This window comes from Dioscorea cayenensis, chromosome 8 (assembly GCF_009730915.1).
Source record: "Dioscorea cayenensis subsp. rotundata cultivar TDr96_F1 chromosome 8, TDr96_F1_v2_PseudoChromosome.rev07_lg8_w22 25.fasta, whole genome shotgun sequence".
In the NCBI taxonomy this organism is placed as follows: Eukaryota; Viridiplantae; Streptophyta; class Magnoliopsida; order Dioscoreales; family Dioscoreaceae; genus Dioscorea; species Dioscorea cayenensis.
Window position 1 is genome coordinate 6,439,034 of NC_052478.1, and position 19,974 is coordinate 6,459,007.

The 19,974-nt window shown below is 36.0% G+C and overlaps 1 protein-coding gene across 7 annotated transcripts in view; it reads left to right on the plus strand.

The window, feature by feature from the left end:
* LOC120266691 overlaps positions 1-19,974 on the plus strand; it is a 35,258-nt gene that overhangs the window by 13,140 nt on the left and 2,144 nt on the right. For 5 of the 7 annotated variants that reach the window (XR_005538244.1, XR_005538243.1, XR_005538242.1 and 2 more), the window contains exons 11-18: positions 17,659-17,692; positions 17,772-17,856; positions 18,225-18,292; positions 18,360-18,473; positions 18,558-18,593; positions 18,716-18,802; positions 19,355-19,446; positions 19,555-19,710. Coding sequence is in view for 2 of the 7 variants with exons in the window: in XM_039274332.1 (XP_039130266.1) it covers positions 17,659-17,692; positions 17,772-17,856; positions 18,225-18,292; positions 18,360-18,473; positions 18,558-18,593; positions 18,716-18,802; positions 19,355-19,446; positions 19,555-19,669 (631 nt within the window). In the remaining 5 variants the exon portion in view is untranslated. Of the gene's footprint in view, positions 1-17,658; positions 17,693-17,771; positions 17,857-18,224; positions 18,293-18,359; positions 18,474-18,557; positions 18,594-18,715; positions 18,803-19,354; positions 19,447-19,554; positions 19,711-19,974 lie in introns of those variants that run through there. The other 2 variants (XR_005538245.1, XR_005538246.1) reach the window with 2 other exon arrangements.

Genomic DNA, 19,974 nt, shown 5'->3' on the forward strand with positions numbered 1-19,974 from the left:
TGGCATGTTAAGAGGGTTGGGCAACAATTAAGGAGCCACTTGGATGCTTAGAGTTGGGTGAGAATACAAAGAGAATTACACAGTTTTCTATCGCATTCTATGTACATGTTGCATCACTGTGGGTTTGCAGTAAGGTTGTGGTGTCTGCTAACACATAAGAGAATTATTTCATACTAATGTTAAAAGCAATGTCCAATGGCAAGATAGGTATGAACTAAAGTAGTATCAATGCATAGTTGTTGAAGGTGATTAGAGGCTGTGCCAAAGCATGGTTCTATAGCATGGCATTGTATCAACATGAAGCATATTTCTCAAGTGTTATATCAAGTCAGTATGGTTGTTAGTTAGTCTAAGTATGTTTTGCGTGTTATAGGTTATGGCTTTCATGCCTCGGTAGTTGTGTTTACTTTTGTTTTCATATAAACTATGATGTATTGCATGCTTTAGAGATTAAAATGAATGAAATGAATTATTAAAAACACCCCCACGCGCACCCACACCCACACCCACACCCAATAGTGGTGTCAAAGTTGTGTAACATTTTGCTGGAAATGCTTGATCATCCTCATGGTCCCACATTGAAACACAGTGAGTGTTTCTCAGCCTTATCTACCTGTATTAAAACGAGAAAGCTAGGAACATTGGAGCATCAAAATGAAGACCTATTTAGGTCTTAGGACCTTTGGGACTTAGTTGAGAACCAAGGGTGTGCTTTTTATTCAGCAGGTAGTGAATAAGAGTATTTTCTCCCGCATTGCAGCGGTTATAACGTCTAAGCATGCATGGATAATTCTGCAGATGGAGTTTCAAGGGTCTTCAAAAGTCACTACTGTGAAGTTGTTGATAATGAGACAAGAATATGAAACCTTATCCATGAAGGGCGGGGAAACTATACAAGAGTTTATCTCAAGGAACATTGAGGTTGTGAACTAGATCAGGATTTATGGTGAGCTGATCTCAAATCAGACAGTGACGACCAAAGTTTTGAGGAGTTTGACATCTCGGTTTAACTATATAGTTGCTACCATTGAGGAGTCAGTAGATTTGATTAGGTTTACAACTGATGAGCTTAGTGGCTCATTGCAAACTCACGAAGCAAGGTTGAACTAGATAGTAGGGAAATCCGAGGAAAAGGCTTTCCAAGTTAAAAATGATACCTCTAAGGCGAGGTGGTTGATAAGCACATCGATAGAGGACATGGTAGAGGGGTTAGCAGAGGAAGGTTGCTAGGCAAAGGCAGAGAAAAGAGTTTTGAGCAAAGAATATCCTTCAATGATCATAGGTAGAACAAGAGTCATTTACACTGTCACAATTGCAAATGTTATGGACATTTGAAAGTCGTGTGTTGGTTTAAGGACAAGGGAGTGTATTTAGATCAAGGAAGTGAAGAGAATTATCTATTCATGCCATGTGGTGATTCAAATGGTGCAATTGAGGACTCAAATGAAGCAATTGGAGACATTTTGCTAGTGGGCAGCGGTTGTTCTAACCATATGATTAGGACTAAAGAATTGCTTAAAGAGTTGGATGAAGCAAATAAGTCAACTATGAAGCTGGGAGATGATAATGAAATGCATGTAAAGGAGAGATGCACGATGGTAATCACTACAACAGAAAATAAGGTGAGAATTCTTTATAATGTGTAGTATGTTATTCAATTTGCTCATAACTTATTGAGTGTCGAACAATTATTGTCTAATGGCTACATTGTTACGTTTGAGAATATGCATGCATTATTAAAAAGAGGGAATTAGGTTAAATAATGACCTAAGTTTGAATGACGAGAAACTGCATGTTTCCCTTAGAGGTGAGGAATGTAGGGTCAGTTAATTTGATTGCGAATATACAAATTCCACCTTATGGCATCTGAAATATGGCCATTTAAGCTTGAAAGGTTTGAAACTATTAAACCAAAAAGCCATGGTGAAAAGATTGCCACATGTTGATCAAATAGGGGTCTATAAAAGGTGTATATTTGGTAAACAGACTCGACTACCATTCCTTACTGGCCAAGTCTTAGCGCTTAAGTTCATCAATGCAAATACATGTGGGCCAATGAAGATAGTCTCACCAGGCATGAGTACGTATTTCGTCATGTTTATTGCTGACTGCAGCTGGATGAGATGGGTATATTTTCTCAAGTGCAAGTCTTAGGTGTTTGAAAATTTCTTGAAGTTTAAGTCTCTTGTGGAGAAGTACATTGGATACTTCATTAAAACCCTAGTTACAAATATAAGATCAGAGGTTTTTTCAACTGAATTTAAGACCTATTGTGAAGCACATATAGTTCGTCGAGAGCTAATAGCACTGTTTACTCCTGAGCAAAACAAAATGGCATAGCTAAGAAGAAGAATTGGAGATGGCATGGAGTTTGTTGAAGGAGTAGGAGTTTCTCAATCATTTTTGTGTTGAAGTTGTAGTAATACTTGTTTATCTCTTGAACATTTCTCCAACAACGGTTGTGCTAAATCAAACTCCATATGAGGTGTCAAAAGGTATAAAACCCTCTGTTGATCATCTACAAATCTTTGGTTGCATAGCTTCTGACTTAATTCACAACACAAAATTAAATGTAAAGTCCCAGAAATGTATATTTGTATTGTATAGGACAGAAATAAAGGGATATAAATTGTATAATCCTACTATTGGTGTGGTTATAGTTAGCAGGAATGCCATATTTAATGAAGGAGCCAAATGAAGTTGGAAAAGTGGTGCAGGTGCATAGCTTGGTGTTCCATTTTCAAATCTTGAAATTGCAATTGCACTCAGCTTGCCAACATATGGTGATGTCTCCACTACTGCACTAATCCAGATGGGTGATAGTGATTTGGAGTTGTCTAGAATGCATAACAACTATGTACCAGCAAGCTAGTCATTAGATTATTCATCTCCATTGAAGACCGGATGTTTAAGGGAGATTTATGGAACATGTAGCTTTGCAATGACGATTGTTGATCTGGTAAACTATGAAGTGGCATCAGAAAAGCAGGAGTGGTTGAATGTAATGCATGAAGAGATGATCATGATTCAAAAGAATTAGACTTTATCTACTGGATGGTCAAAAAACAGTGGGGTTAAAGTGGATCTTTAAAACCAAATATCATCAAATGGGAGTGTAGACATGTACAAACCTCGGTTGGTGGTGAAAAGGTACTCACAAATGCCAAGGGTGGATTTTTAAGACACATTTTCACCGGTTGCTAGACTAGAGACATTGAGGATCTTTATGGCTTTGGCAGCTCAATTGGAATGGACAACATTCCAATTGGATGTGAAATCTGCCTTATTAATGAGCTCAAGGAGGAAGTATACGTAGAATAGCTAAAGGGGTTTATAGTAAGAGGGAATAAGGAGAAGGTCTATTGATTGAAGAAGGCCTTGTATGGGTTGTGCCAAGCTCCTCGTGCATGGTATAGTAAGATAGACAAATAGTTTTTGAAGAATAGATTTAATAAAAGTGATAGTGAGCCTACTTTGTATAAGAAATTGGAAGGAAGTGCTGCTTGGTTATTGGTCTGCTTATGCGTGGACGATATAGTATATATCTTCACAGCTAGCTGCAGATGAATTTAAAGTAGAGATGATGCACACATTTGAGATGTCTGATCTAAGGCCCTTGTGTCACTTTCTTGGATAGAGATCAAACAAACCAAAGGTTATATTTTTGTGTCTAAAGACAAATATGCGAAGGATCTTATCAGAAAATTCAATACGCATGGTTGTAAAAAGACTTCAAACCCAATAAATTCTGTTGAGTAGTTGCAGAAGGATGATGGTATGGGTGAAGTAGGTGCAATGAGATATAGGAGCATGGTTGGAGGTCTACTATATCTGTCACACGCGGCCTGGCATTGCCTTTGCCATTGCATCCAGGTTGTGAACACACCATCACATTAGCATATAGAGGCAGTCAAACGAATCATGTGCTATGTTGCAGGAACTGCAGACTATGGGATCTTATATGAGGATGTTCAAGATTTTAAGTTGTTTGGCTACGCGGATAATAAATGGTCTGGTTATGGTGATAATCAAAGAAGCACCTTAAGGAGTTTGTTCACGTTAAGGTTAAGCATTGCCACTTGGAGTTCCAAAAAGCAAGAGATTACTTTATTGTCCAAAATGGAAGCCGAGTTTGTGGCTGTATTTCAATAGCATGCCAAGCTATCTGGTTAAAGAGGTTACCAACTGATATGGGACAGAAACAAACGGAAGCAACATAAATTTTGTGTGATAATAAATCAACACTTTTGATTGCTATAAACCCTACTTTGCATGGGCGCACAAAACATATTGACATAAGATATCAATTCATTAGAAGCCAGATCACAAATGTTTTGATGAGCATGTACTATTGTAGCACAGATGAGCAAGCAACTGACATATTCATAAAGGCTTTCTCTGTTCAAAAGTTAATATATTTTAGGACCTTACTAAGTGCATGTAGCCTCTAATCAAGGGGGTGTGTTGAAGGTGATTAGAAGCTGCCCAAAAGCATGGTTCTGTACCAAAGTATGGTCTTTATGGAGCTGCATCAACATGAAACATACTTTAGTAGTGTTATATCAAGTCAATATGGTTGTTAGTTAGTCTAAGTATGTTTTATGTGTAGTAGGTTATGGCTTTCATGGTTGGGTAGTTGTGTTTCCTTTTTGTTTCAGATAAACTATGATGTATTACTTGCTTTGAAGGTTACAATGAATGAAGTAAGTCATTAGAATCACCCCCAACACAGATTATTTGCAAAGTAGCTCCTTCAAGATCTCCATCTTAAGTTTTTAATTCCTATAGTGTAATGGGACTTAATGGTAATGTTCCATTGTACTGCCATTGGATCTTACTTTTAGTGATCATGGTGCAAACACAACTGGACAGTCACCAAGCTAGCTACAGAGGAAGATGAGACCTAGTTTCCTTCTCTATCTATTTTTTTGGTGAAACTGTGGCTAAACGATGTTAGCTTGTGTGCTAAGTTGAGAATATCTATTAAAACAAGGTTTACCTAGATACCATAATGATGATTGATGACTTCTTCAACTCTTTGGAATTGACAATAATATCCATAAAGGGTAAAGATAAACTAACCTGTGACAGTTCACTTACCAAATTAACATGCACTAGTACACCCAAGAATGGTGCAACCTCCTGCCAAAGTGAGTGAGATATGATGGACATTCATTCAAGGATGAGACAGTTTCTTTCTTGGGTTTGGCAGAGATCACACATGTGTAGTGAGCTAGATTGTGGAAAGCGTTGTTGTTTGATGCTGAGGATGGATATGCAATCTTCCAAGTTGTAGAAAATTCCAAGTTTGTTTGAGATGGTCATCATAGTTAAGAGGATTTTTTGGCATTATTGGGTGACTTGCTACTCTAAAGGGGGCGGAAGATATATGGTTTACTTCAGGGAGAAACTTACTGGCTCAGGAAGTGGCGCGATGGAAGGGAGGGTTTTTCCTCCTTGTGCAACTTACAATGGTAGTTTTAGAACCCAAGAATAGGTTAGACCTATACATATGGATTTTGAGGACCTTCTGGAGTTGACATAATTGAATTAATAAAAAAGCAGTTCCACTAGCTGGAAGTGTGAAAAGATTGTTCTTTTGGTGCACTGCAATGAGTTCCACTCAAAGTGCCGCTAAGGAGAGATTTCTTGTCGATGGAATATACATGTATTAAAGTTGATAGGAACTCTATATCATTTATTCTTCATCACTAAGAGATTACATAATATATAGGCTAACTACAACCTTTGCAATTACTTATAAACGGAAACAACTTAAAGAATAAAATTTCCTAGAAACTTGCCTAATCACACATGATACACAACTATTTACAACTAACAAAATTGTCAGCAAATCTCTTAATATAACTCCTAATCCCCTAAAATCAGCCGCAAGATCCTTAATCTCAGTCCGAGATTTCCAACACTCTCCTTTAAGTTTGAGCGCAGATATTGATCAACCCCAACTTGTTTGATAACTCCATGAATCCATGTTTTGATAGACTCTTTGTTAGCATATCCATAACTTGGTTGTTTGGTTAGTATGTAGACCATGCACGCACTTCCATTCTTTATTTTTTCTTTGTTGAAATTCTTTTGGAGAAGAAAGGGTTTTTCTTTTTCTTCAATTGTATACAAAGAAGAAGGAAATTTACACTTTTTTATAGACACACACCACTGAAGAAATAACTTTACAGCTATTGAAGATGTTCTAACCCAGAAAATCAGGCACAACTCATGGCTGTTTGATTCATGAAATCAGCCAACATAATTCCTGAAAACCAGTGATTCTCGATACATAAATCTGATCTTGAATAGTTTTCCACACTTCTCCTCAAGCAAGGTTGTAGATATCGAATATATCTAGCTTGGATTTTAATTCATCAAACAATTTCCATGGAAATGCCTTAGTTAAGATGTCTGCAATTTGATGACTTGTGCGAACAAAATTTAGTGATATTAACCCAGATTCAATCTTTTCCTTAATAAAGTGTCGATCAATTTCAAGATGTTTTGTTTAGTTATGTTGCACTGGGTTTTTGGCAATGCTAATAACTGACTGATTGTCACACAAGGTGTTTATTGATTGTAAATCTTTAAATCCTAGCTCAGCTATTATTCTTTTTAGCCACGTCCTTTCATAGATTCCTAATGCCAATGCTCTGAATTCAGCTTCTGCACTATTCTGAGCCACCACTGACTGTTTCTTACTTCTCCAAGTGACCAAATTTCCCCAAACAAGGGTGCAGTATCCTGATGTAGATCTTCTATCAGTTATTGACCCAGCCCAATCTGCATCAGTAAAAACAGAAACTGCTCTATTTGTTGTTTTTTGGAACAATAATCCTTGACCAAGTGACATTTTGAGGTATCTTAGAATTTTGTAGACTGCCTCCAAGTGTTCTTCTGTAGGATTATTCATGAACTGGCTAACCAGACTAACAGTAAAACATATATCTGGTCTTCTGTGGTATAAATAAATAAATTTTCCTACCAATCGTTGATATCTTGCTTTATCAACAGGAGCGCAATCTTCTCTGCTTCCCAACTTAGAATTAGGATCCATGGGAGTATCGGCAGGTTTGCAACCTAACATTCCTGTATCCTTGAGGAGGTCTAATACATATTTTGTTTGAGAGATTGAGATACCTTTCCTTAATCTTGTGAGAATAGGAGAAATAATTTTGGATATCAATTAAGAAAATAGTACAAGAGTATATATAGAAAAATATTAGGGTTTGTGTATGGCCCAATATGGCCCATTAACCAATCTAAGCTCTAACAAATCTGGCAACTTCCATTCCAAGGAAGTACTTGAGTTTTTTTAGATCTTTGATTTCAAATTCTTTTGCCAAGAAATCTTTAAGTGTTTTAATGTCATCATAGTTATCTCATGTTAAGATAATGTCATCAACATAGACTATCATTATTGCCAGCATACCTGTAGGCGAAAATTTGACAAACATTGTATGATCTGTTTGACATTGTGTACACCCAAATGCCTTGACAACCTTATTAAATTTGTCAAACCATGCCTTCAGAGATTGTTTCAGCCCATATAAGGATTTCTTAAGCTTACACACTTGATTTGTTGTTGATTAAGTTTCTAACCCAGATGGTATCTCCATGTAGACTTCCTCTTGTAAGTCCCCGTTGAGGAAGGCATTTTTCACATCCAATTGATAAAGTGGCAAGTGTAGATTGGATACAAATGAAAACAGTACACAAATAGTATTCAACTTGGCCACCGGAGCAAATGTTTCAAAATAATCAATTCCATATGATTGACTGAATCCCTTTGCCACCAACTTTGCTTTAAATCTATTAACACTCCCAGTTGTATTATGCTTGACAGTGATGGCCCATTTACACCCTACTGGATTTTTTCCTGCAGGTAGATCTGCAATTATCCATGTTAGATTCTTTTCTATGGCTTGGATTTCTTCTTGCACTGCTATCTGCCATTCTGGAACTTTAAGGGCTTCACTTATTGCTTGGTATTTGGATATTATCCAAGCTACTCACAAAAGCATGATGATTAGAAGACAACTCTTTGTAAGAAAGAAAATTATGTATAAGATGATTTGTACATGTCTTTCTCCCTTTTCTTAAGGCAATAGGTCTATCATCAAGCATATCACAAGCATCATTACCTGGTGAATGTGAGGAATTTGAGATGGGATTGGACTCGAGGCCTTGTTCAGGTTGTTGCAAGTCTTCTCTCATTAGTTGTTTATTCCTCTTTGTGTAGACTTGGAAGTTTGAAGGTTCTGCAGATTGGATAGGGCTGGATTTTTGTGGTATTGGAAAGTTGCAATATGGTGTGTCTCCAGTGGGCTGTTCTATGAGTTTTTCAGTTGTTTCAGTGGTCTTTTCAGCTGGTTTTATGGTGGTTTCTGATAGTTGTTCAACAGGTTCAATAGCAGGAGCATAGGTTGATTCTAGTGTGTTAATGCCCCAAAACTGATATTCTTTTCTTTGTGTCTCCCTTTGACTATTAATGTTGTGGTAGTAGGGTTGTTCTTCAAAGAACGTAGGACCCATGGTGTTTTAGAATTTTTGATTAATAGTTGAATAACACTTGCACCTTTTTTGATGTGAGGAATAACCAATAAATATGCATTTGAGAGCTGTTGGTTCAAGTTTACTTTTATTTTGTGAGGAAAGGTGGACAAAGGCAGTACAACCAAAAACTTTGGCAGGTAAAGCGGTCATAAAGCCAGTATGAGGATATGATTTAAGTAGAAGTTCATAGGGTGTTTGGAAATTCAGAACTCTAATGGCATTCTATTGATTAAGTAGGCAACGCTCAACCAAAGAAATTTAGGAACATGAGTGGTGAACATCAAAGAACGAGCAACCTCAAGAAGGTGTCTATTTTTCCTTTCACCTATCCCATTTTGTTGTGGTGTATCAACATATGATCTTACATGAACTATTCCTTGCTCTTTTAAATAATTTGTTAGGGAAGATGCAAAGTACTCTTCGGCATTATTGGTTTTAAGGACTTGAATTTTTATATGAAATTGGGTTTGTACCAAGATGTGGAATTGTTTGAAGATATTTCCAACTTCTTATTTTTCCTTCATAAGGAATAACCAAGTGATTCTAGTATGATCGTCTACAAAAGATACAAGCCATTGGGTCCCAGTAACATTTTTATCTTTTTGATGGCCCCCAGATATCACTATGTATCATGGAAAAAGGAGAAGAGGATTTATATGGGAGACTAGAAAAAGTATTACGTGTATGCTTTGAGAATTGACACACTTCACATTGAAAAGATGTTGGGTTTTTATTCTTAAACAATGATGGAAACGTCCTACGAAGGTACAAAAAATTAGGATGGCATAGGCAATAGTGCCATAACATAATTGGATCATCTTTAGGAGAAATAAATTTATCTTTTGAACAATGGGCTGAGGTAATGCAAGCAGTATGGAATGTGTCTCTAACAAGTGAGCAATCAACTTCCATTAGCAATAGACCTGCATGTTCCTTAGCATTGCCAATCGTCCTCCCCGAACTCAAATCCTGAAATTCATAAAGATCAGGATAAAATTTAGCAACACATTGTAGATTTTGTGTGAGCTTGCTAACAGAAAGTAAATTACAGTTAAGGTTTGGGACATAAAGAATAATGTGTAGGGTTAGATCTTTTGTTGACATGGCTTGTAATTCTGGAGACATGTAGCATTTCCTGTCATATGATCAGATGCTCTGGAATCCACAATCCACGGGGTTAAGCTTTTTGAAGTTACACTTAGAGCATATTATAATTACCTTTATGGGCCAATGAACCAGTCGCAGGAGTTGTGGCTGCAGTTTTCTGATTTGTGAAGAATTTCTGTAGCACATCTAACTGCTCCTTGGTGAAAAGGCTTGAATCAACATGAGACTTTCCTTCAACAGCTGCATGATTCCTTTTAGTGTCTTTATCCCCAACAATTCTGGATGGCTTCCAATCTATAGGTTTCCCATTGATTTTCCAGCATGTCTCACGAGAATGACCAGATTTTTTGCAGTGATCACACCATAATTTCCCTTTTGTTTGGCGGGTTTTCATTGGTGAAATAAGTTCCTCATGATGAAGGTTGTGCTGTTAGTGCAGAGGTTTAGGAAACTGTTATAGTAGATAGTTCTCCGAACATCGCTTTCTTCCTGCTTTGTTCCCTTCGTATCTCTGAAGAAGCTTCTCGTAAACCCGGCAAGGGTTTTGTTGCTAAAAATTTTCCCCGAACTTCATCAAGGTTCTTATTAAGACCAACAAAAATTTAAATATTCTCTTCTTCTCAACGAATTCCCTGAAGATATTTGCATCTTCAGAACACTTCCAATGTTGTTCTTCAAATACATCAAACCTTTGCCATTGGCGTGAAAGCTAGTGATAATACTGTGTGACTGAAAGATCTCCTTGCCTAAGATCATGAAGAGTTGTTTGCAACTCAAAAATTTCAGAAGTGTTCTCTTTGCTGGAATAGAATTCCTTGGCTGCCTCCCATATCTCATGAGCCGTGCTATAAAGGAGAAAGTTTTCTCCAATTTCATTAGTCATAGAACTAATCAACCAATACATCACTATATTATTTTGTATTTTCCAGATTTTGAACCTAGAATCTTCAGGTTGTGGAGGAGCTATCGCACTAGTCAGGTACTCATCTTTTCCTTTGCCACAAATATACATCATGATTGATTGTTATCATTGGAGATAATTGTTCCCATTCAGTTTATGCCCTGTAATGGGATAAGGTGAATTTTCTGAGGGGCCATGACTAGTAACTAGAGTTTCAAGGATGGGATTTTCATGTTTGGATGCCACTTGAAGAGCATCTGTGTTGAGTGTCAGTTGCCATAATGGATAGTTCTAGGGTTTAAGAATCCAGTTCTGATACCATGTTGAAATTCTTTTGGAGAAGAAACAGTTTTTTTTTTTTTTTTACTTAAATTGTATACAAAGAAGAAGGAAATATACACTCTTTTATAGACACACGCCACTGAAGAAATAACTTTACAGCTATTAAATGATGTTCTAACCCAGAAAATCAGGCACAACTCATGGTTGTTTGATCCATGAAATCAGCCGTCATAATTCTTGAAAACCAGGTAGCAGTTTCCTGAAAACTAGTGATTCTCTGTAAATAAATTTGATCTTGAATAGTTTTTCACTCTTTGATGAAATGTCTATTAATTTCAACATGCTTTGTTTGGTCATGATGAGCTAGATTTTGAGCGATGTTTATAGCTGCTTGGTTATTGGAATAAAGCTTAATCGGTTCCTCATAAGCCATTCCTAGCTCTTTTAGTAATTTGGATAACCACATTCCTTCATATATTCCTTAAGCAACAACAAAAAATTTTGCTTCTGCACTATTGCGAGCAACTATAGATTGCTTTTTTTACTTCTCCATGTCACCAGATTTCCCTATAGTTGAGTATATTAGCTTGACATAGATCTTCTGTCCATAGCTGATCTTGCCCAAACTGTGTTTGCATAGATCATAACTACCTTTTTCTCATTTTTATTGAAAAATAAACTTTTTCTTGGTGTCTAATTTAGGTACTGAAGAATCCTATATACCTCTTCAAGATGGCATTTTCTCGGTGAATGCATGAATCGACTAGCTACACTAACTAGAAATGCAATGTTTGGTCGTGCATGTGAGAGATAGATTAGTTTCCCAACCAGTCTTTGGTACTTCCCTTGATCAACATTTGCATCTTTTTCTCAAGTCTAGTTTGTGATTTGGTTCCACTGGGGTATCAAATTGTTTGCAAGCTAACATCGTGGTTTCATGGAAGAGATTAGGAATATATTTCTTTTGAGATATTGAGATCCCAGTTTTATTCATTGCTACTTCCATTCCTAAGAAATACCTTGGAACTCCCAAATCCTTCAATTCAAACTCCTCATTCAAGTATTTCTTCAAAGTCTCAATTTCCGTATAATTACTTCTAGGCACTATGATGTCAATAACATAAACTATCAAGATTGCTAGTTTACCGTTTGATTGTTTAGTATACAGCGCGATCAGTTTGAGTTTGATGACCTTTGTAAATCTGTTAAACCAAGCTCCTGGTGATTGTTTCAACCCATAAAGTGATTTCTTCAAGTGACATACCTTTCTTTTCTGAGTTTCACCACCTGGAGGAACATCCATGTAAACTTCCTCATGTAGTTCACCATTCAGAAATGCATTTTTTACGTCGATTTGTTGCAATGGCTAATCTAAGTTTGCTGCAAGTGAGAGTAGAACTCCAACTATATTGAGTTTAGCAACTGGAGTGAAGGTCTCTTGACAATCAATTCTATACGTTTGAGTGAATCTTTTTGCCACAAGCCTCGCTTTATATCTTCCCACACTTCCAGCAGCCTTGTATTTGATTGTGAAAACCCACTTGCAGCCCACTGTTTTCTTTCCTTTTGGCAAATCAACAATCTCCTATGTTTCATTCTTAACTAGTGCTTCCATTTCTTCCTTAATTGCTTTCTTCCATTTTGGTATCATAAGAGCCTCTTCTATGGGTTTAGGAATCTTAATGTTGGCTATTTTAGAGACAAAACTCCGAAAGCCTGGAGATCAATGATCATAGAAGACAATCTCCCATGTTTCATTCTTAACTCATACTTCCATTTCTTCCTCAATTGCTTTCTTCAATTTTGGTATCATAATGGCCTCTTTTATGGGTTTAGGAATTAGAGACAAAACTCCGAAAGCTTGGAGATCAGCGATCATACGAGACATAATGAGAGATTGGATAAAGAGTACAAGATCTCACTCATTTTCTCAATGTTGTTGGCAGATCATCTGGCTCATTGTGTAACTTAAACTGAGTTGTAATTGTTAAGTCCAAAACCTCTGGCTGGGTAGTGTTTTTTGGTGTAGATCAATCCCTTGGTTCAGATTCTTGAGCAAGCAAAGTCTCAGATGTATATACCTTTTGTGAATGTGGTCTCCTTGTTTAAACCGGCAATGGATGATTCTTGACTATTCTTGTTTCCAAATCTTGTTGCAATAACATGTGAACCATAGATTCAAGCGGTTCAGGTTGAAGAATTGTTGGTTTAGGTAAGGACAACGATTGTGGTTTAGATTCAATTTGGTCATACTTTACAGAATTCCACGATTCTTCTTTATTTAAATTCTCCCCTTTAAGAAGAGTAGGGTAAAAAGTGATTCTATTTCAAAGAAAGTGACATCTTTTGAGACAAAAAAGCATCTTTGACTTGGAGAGTAACATTTATAACCCTTTTGTGATTTGGACCCTATGAAAGCACATTTGATAGAGTGAGGATCAAGTTTAGATAGATTTAGCTTTGTGTTATGGATAGACCTGTCAAAACAGGCCGGCGTGGCGGGCTACCAAAATCAGCCATTTGGCGGGGAGGGGCGGGCCGACCCACTAAAAATATGAAATATTTAAAAATTATATATTTTATATATTGATTATTTTTTTTTAACAAACCAAAATATATTTATTAAGGCACAAAACATAATACAAAACACATATTTCAAAAAAATATTTTACATGAGAGGTTATAATAAATCACACAACTAAAAATAATAAAACAAGTAAATAACAACATATCCAAGCAAGTTAACCAACTAACCCAACATTCAAAAATTTCCATCATAATTATTGTGTTATATAAAGCACCTAAAACATTTATCCTCATTTAATCTTTTTTTTTTTTAAATTTTTTTTTAGTAAATTAAAAAGGCGGGCTAGCCCGCCCCTCCCCGCCCCGCCCATTACCCTAATCCAAACGGGTTGACCCGTTTTGGCCCGCTTCCAAACGGGCCTACAAGAGGCCAACCCAACCCGCCAATTTTTGTTGGCGGGGCGGGCCGACCCGACAGGTTAGGCCCGTTTTGACAGCTCTAGTTATGGATAAAGGTTGAACAACCAAAGACTTTTAGTGGAAGTGAAGAGGATGAATGAAAATGGGGGTATGTGGTTTGAAGGACAGAAATAGGGTTATGAACTTTAGGATCTTGGAAGGCATCTGATTAATAAGGTAAGATGCAGTTAAAGCAACTTCCTGCAAGGGAAATTTGGGCACGTGCCTTGTGAACATAAGGGTTCTAGCTATTTCTAGAAGATGAAACATATCGAGGTTGACTGCCACTCTATTAGAGAGGCCTACGACCACCAAGTTATCACTCTCCCACATATATCTACTAGTTTACAAATTGCAGACATCTTTACCAAATTCATGACACGTCAGCGGCATAATTTCCTTGTTGGCAAATTGATGCTTGTAGATTTACCAACATCAATTTGAGGGAGGATGTCAAAGAAATTAGCTGTCCATCTAATGATTAGCAGATTTTATGCAATATATCAAGCCACCAAAATATATGTAAATCTTTTACTTTCCTTTTTAGGATATATTAGCTGTTTTAGTTGTATTATAATGCTGAAGATCTGTAATTTAGCTGTATTATAGGGCTGAGATTCAGCTTGTATTATGGTTATATAATGACAACTCTCCACCATCTCACCAATCTCCTTGTCGTCTAGTTGTTAAAAGCGTAAAACTAAGATCTTTTGAGAAAAAGAGGTGTTTCCTCCATGGTGGAGAGTTGTCATTATATAACCATAATACAAGCTGAATCTCAGCCCTATAATACAGCTAAATTACAGATCTTCAGGCCTATTATACAGCTAAAACAACTAATATATCTTAAAAAGGAAAGTAAAAGATTTACATATATTTTGGTGGCTTGATATATTGCATAAAATCTGCTAATCATTAGATGGACAACTAATTTCTTTGACAATCATTGAGGGGAATTGACCCCTATTGTTGAATAGATCCATCTGCTATCTGAACTCGTGACTTATCATTACACGGGGTGTAGGTAAAAAAAAAAAAGGAAGCATTACCTGTCATGTGGTTTGTTGCTCCTGAATCAAGAATCCAATTAGGTTGTGACCAAGTATGGAGAGCAATACCTTTGTGTGAAACATTAAGTCCTTTTATGAGTGACCGTGGTATTTGGGTCTAATTGAGTATCTGGTGCAAGACCTCTAATTGGTTCTTAGTTAGAACAACATTTTGGCCCTTGTTTGAGCCCTTTATGGAAAAATGATTTGCAGAAACTATGTTGAATGCTTTCTTATTTTTTGTCCCACGAGGCTTCCAATTGGGTTGAAATCCATGGATATGAAAGCAATTCTCACGGGAATGACCTTACCTGTTGTAATGAGTGCACCATGGTCTTTCTTCTTGTTTATTTGGGTTTTTGTTGCTTGAAAATCCTTATGTTTTATTTATTACCAGAGCAATAGTCACCACAGGTCAATCTCAAGCTGCTACAACTTGGTTATTCCCGAAATTTTGGTCGCCAAGCATCACATGGTGCTTATTCTCTTCTCTTCTTACTTCTGCAAAAGCTTCTTCGATAGAGGGAAGAGGGTTTTTGGCTAAAATCCTTCCTATGACCTTGTCTAAGTCATGATTCAGACCTGGTAGAGATTCATAAAGCCTTTCCTTGTCAAGATGAGTCTTGAACTTGACATGTTTTTCGAGTTCTTCCTAATCCGCCTCATGGAAGAGGTCGAGCTCTTGCCAAAGAACCTTTAGCATGTTGTAGTAGCCATTCACTTCTTGTTTTCCTTGCCTACTTTCTTTCAGCCGCATCTTAATTTTGAATATTTAAGATGTATTCTTAAAATTCAAATAATTTTCTTTAACAACATCCCAATTATCTTTTGCCATTATGAAGAACAAGTTGATACGACTAACTAGTCTCTATAGAGTTTATTAGCCATGCTATAACAATCGAGTTGGATTCCAAGACAACATACTCCGGACTATCATGGCTTGATTTCTCCATTGATATATCCCCTCTTGCCTCTTCCCGGAATCACTATTTGCAAGGATTAAGACCGCTGAAGGAAATTTTTTCCATTTAGTTTATGCTGAGTTATTTGAAGAGTGGCATTGTCACCGTATGATTGAGTGATTGTTGATAAACTACAAGAAGAATTTGAAGAAAGGGCTGAGATTGCAGCGGAAACTTCTTTCTCTTTCCTTCCTTCCATGCTTATCCTGGTCACGCTCCCTTTTGTTTTTTTGTTTTTATTATTATTATGAAAGCTTTGATACCATAAGGTTGATAGGAACACAATAATCATTTATTCTCCATCTTTAAGAATACAAGATATATAGGCTAACTACAGCCTTTACAATTAGTTATAAAAGGAAACAAATTAAAGCATAAAATTTTTTAGAAACCTGCCTAATGACACATAATACACAACTATTTACGGCTAACAAAATTGTCAGCTAATCTCTAAATATAACTCTGAATCCCCTAAAATTAACCAAACGATCCTTCCTTAATCTTAGTCCGAGATTTCCAACATGTATATTAATTATGATGGATAATTTCTTTGTTAGCTACCAATATCTTCACTTCATCTGTTGCAACTTAAAGATATTGTTTCAAAATTTACTTTATCAGTGCTTTAGACATAGGCCATAATAAATAACCACCTCTTATAGCATAGCCAAGTTCACCATTTTTTATCTTACAAGACATTCCCGTGTCAATTGTTAAATAGAGAATGCTTGCTCTACTGTTAATCATTGTACCTGCTAGTTCTACTAATTATTTCTTTTACAACACATAGGTGGTAATATAAGTTGACCCTTTTTTATCATCATATCAAATGTCTAATGCATTAAACTGGGTAAAGGGAACTCCTTAAGTTGTTTGGCTTTATTTATAAGACTTAACAAGGTCTTAAGTTGCACTCATTTATTTATCATGTAGCAACAATAGTTATCAGAAACGCGGTACGATCTAAGTCGTGAGACGGGTATGGATACAAGAAACAATGCTTATAGTGTATCCGATACAGTGGGGTGTAGGCTTAGTTGGTACGATTAATTCAATTCAAGATACGATTGAAAATTACATCTTAGTCGGTTATATAAAATACATACAAAATTATAAAACTTTATTATTAATTCGAAAGAAAAAGATGTTCTTAGTTTACTAAATAGACCCAAAACTGCATAAGAATAACATTTAATAAAAAAAGAACATTACAATTATAGTTATAAAATGAGTTAAACAAAATTTAAAGAACTAATTTTATTGTACTTTTAAAGAATGTATAGGTTATAATTTTGTGTAATAAAATTTTATATTATATAATAATTTAAAAACTTATACTAGATTTAAAAATAGATAGCAATTTTATCTATAACAACTTTTAAAACCTATTAAATTGTAGCGTTATCTATAATTGTTAAATTGTAACGTTATCTATAACTATTTAAAACTTATACTTAGCGAATCTGGTAACTATGGTAGTAACCCAGTTAGAACATGCATCTAATCACTTTCTGTCCTTTTGCTTCCTTAATAAACAAAGAATCAATTTTAGGTCATTTGAGCAACCTTCACTAAGAAGACTTGGCACAATAGTCCTCTCTCAAATGAGAGTTTGCCTTTTGGTTTCTTAGAACGTTGAAAAACATTTCCTCTTTTGATATATGTGTGTATATGTATATAATGTACATTTAGAGATGAAGCATCCTAATATATGCCCATGATGCCATATTCTTTTTCTCCGAACATACCAAACAGCTGATTTCATGTCATTTATCTTTCTTTTCATGTATGGGGAGTGTCTTTACAGCCCACTGCCATCTGCGTTTGACCGAGTCATACAGGTTTCCCTTGTGTCAACATATTTATGTAACTCTTGGGTGAAAATTGTATATTCAGAGCCAATAGAACTGATCTATGCAGGTTGGTGATGCTAGCGGCATCCAGTCACCAGTTTCCTTTGGGGGTTTTGGAAGCATGACTCGCCACCTAAACAGGCTGTCAAATGGTATGAATGGTGCATAGTTATGTTTGCATTACATTGTAAAATTTGATACTGACATCCAATTGTTAATGTTCTGTAATATTCATTAAGTTTAGACAACTATATTTACCAGGAAAAAAACTGATAAAAAATTCATTGTGGAATATGCGATTAGAAGTAATCGTTGTTTTTTTTCCACCTCTGATTCATGCTGTTGATCATCAATTTAAAACATGTGAATAATATGTGATGTAATAATTTTGTCTGTGTCCAACATGGTAAAATTGCTCATATTTATTTTCACCTGCCATGTTGCTAAATCATTTCACCTGGAATACGTCCAAACCGGAATTTGATATATCTTTTCTTCTTCTGGCATCTTGTAAATTCAGGAATATTTGAAGCAGTATCTGGAAACTTTCTTGATGTCTATAGTCTGAGCTTACTAAATCCTTACTTGGTTTGTGTTTTCTCACTTCTCATTATTTTTGTTCCATTTGCAAGTATAAGTTATTTTGATTTTTCAGCCAAATTTAAGCGCATCTTGGTTGTTTCAAAGAGCAATGTCAGCAAAGCCAAATGTGGCTATTTCATCTGCCTTCATCAATGACCTCCTTTATGCCAATTTTTTGGCTATGCAAGTAAGCTAATATGTCTTTCATAAGTTTCCTTCTAAATATTTCAGCTTACATATTTGTGAATATCTTCATGAAATATTTCACCAGAAGCTCGGAGATCCAGTGCTTAGGCCATTTCTTCAGGTTGCCACTCAGCAAAAGCTCCACTTTTCCATGTTCATAAAATTGAATTATTGAAAGTTTTCCCCTAAAGGGAATATTGTCCTTAGTCAAGAGGATTTAATATGTTTTTTCCACCTCAATAGGATGTCATACAGTTTTGGCCTCTTGTGAAGACGTTGGGTTTGGTTATGCTAAGTCAACCCCGGCTCTTACCGTCTATATTTAAACAGGTGAAATATTTTCATAATTTTCATAGCCTTTTTCTTTGTCTTGATCAATGCTATTTTTAGGAACTTATAATTTGCTTACATAAGCTGATGACTTATTGGATCTATAATAATAACTAAGGGGCTCTTGAGTTTTTCTTCAAATTGATATAGTCTCATAGTTACAGTACAATGTGATACATGATCTTCAATTTTTTTGATAATGATGTACGTTTTGTTCTAGTGGGAATGTCATGCTGACAAAATGACAGCGCATACCAAACTACAATATTTTTTCTTTCTGATTTCATCTAGTGAAAGGCATGAAACTAGTTAAAGATCTTATAAAATGAATCCTGAGTTCCATATTGATGCATCGATTTATATAGAGCAACTGCTTGACTTGGAACTTCATGACTTTAGTGCCTCTAGTGTAGTAAGATGAATATCCATTATACTAAGAATTATTTTCTCCCCTTTTATTGCCTTTGTTACAGTTGGTCAGAAAGCATTGGCATGCTGTCATTTTCAATACATTTACCCACCCTTTTTCCCATTACTTCTTTCTACTCTCAGGTTGGGATTGCTGTGATTCTTGATTGGTCTGGGCATTTTGTAATGCTTGGTTGGTACACATTTCTATCCAGTTATCTAGATCCTATCATAAGGTACAACATAATTCTAGAGATAATTTGGCCCCTTTGTGGTTGTCCTTGTTTTTCCACATATGACCTCTGTGAATAATTCATGCTGATATCAAAGCTTTCTCATCCTAGGCCATGGATCAAGTTGCTTCCTCTAAAGCGTAAATTTGAATGGAACCGGAATCTAGAAGCTTGGAAGTACGGAGCTGGTTTGGACTACAACATATCTCACAACCCTAGGAACTAACATAAGCTGAAGGAATTTCCATTTTCATCCTTGAATGGAAGGTGAGTGATGCTCTTTGTTTTCCCTTGAATTAAAAAATTTCCCAGTTATACATTGATTCTGAAACTGATTGAAGTAATTCATGGTTGAGATTTGATGTCAAAATTTCATACTAGTGTAAACCATGAACTTGACAGAACAAACAGAAACAAATTGAGCCACACATCAAACATGATATGGGTAAAAACTTAGATATTTTAACCTAGATTTTTTTTCCTAGAATTTTTATTGTTTATATTTCTGAAGATAACTTGGAGCAATAGGTT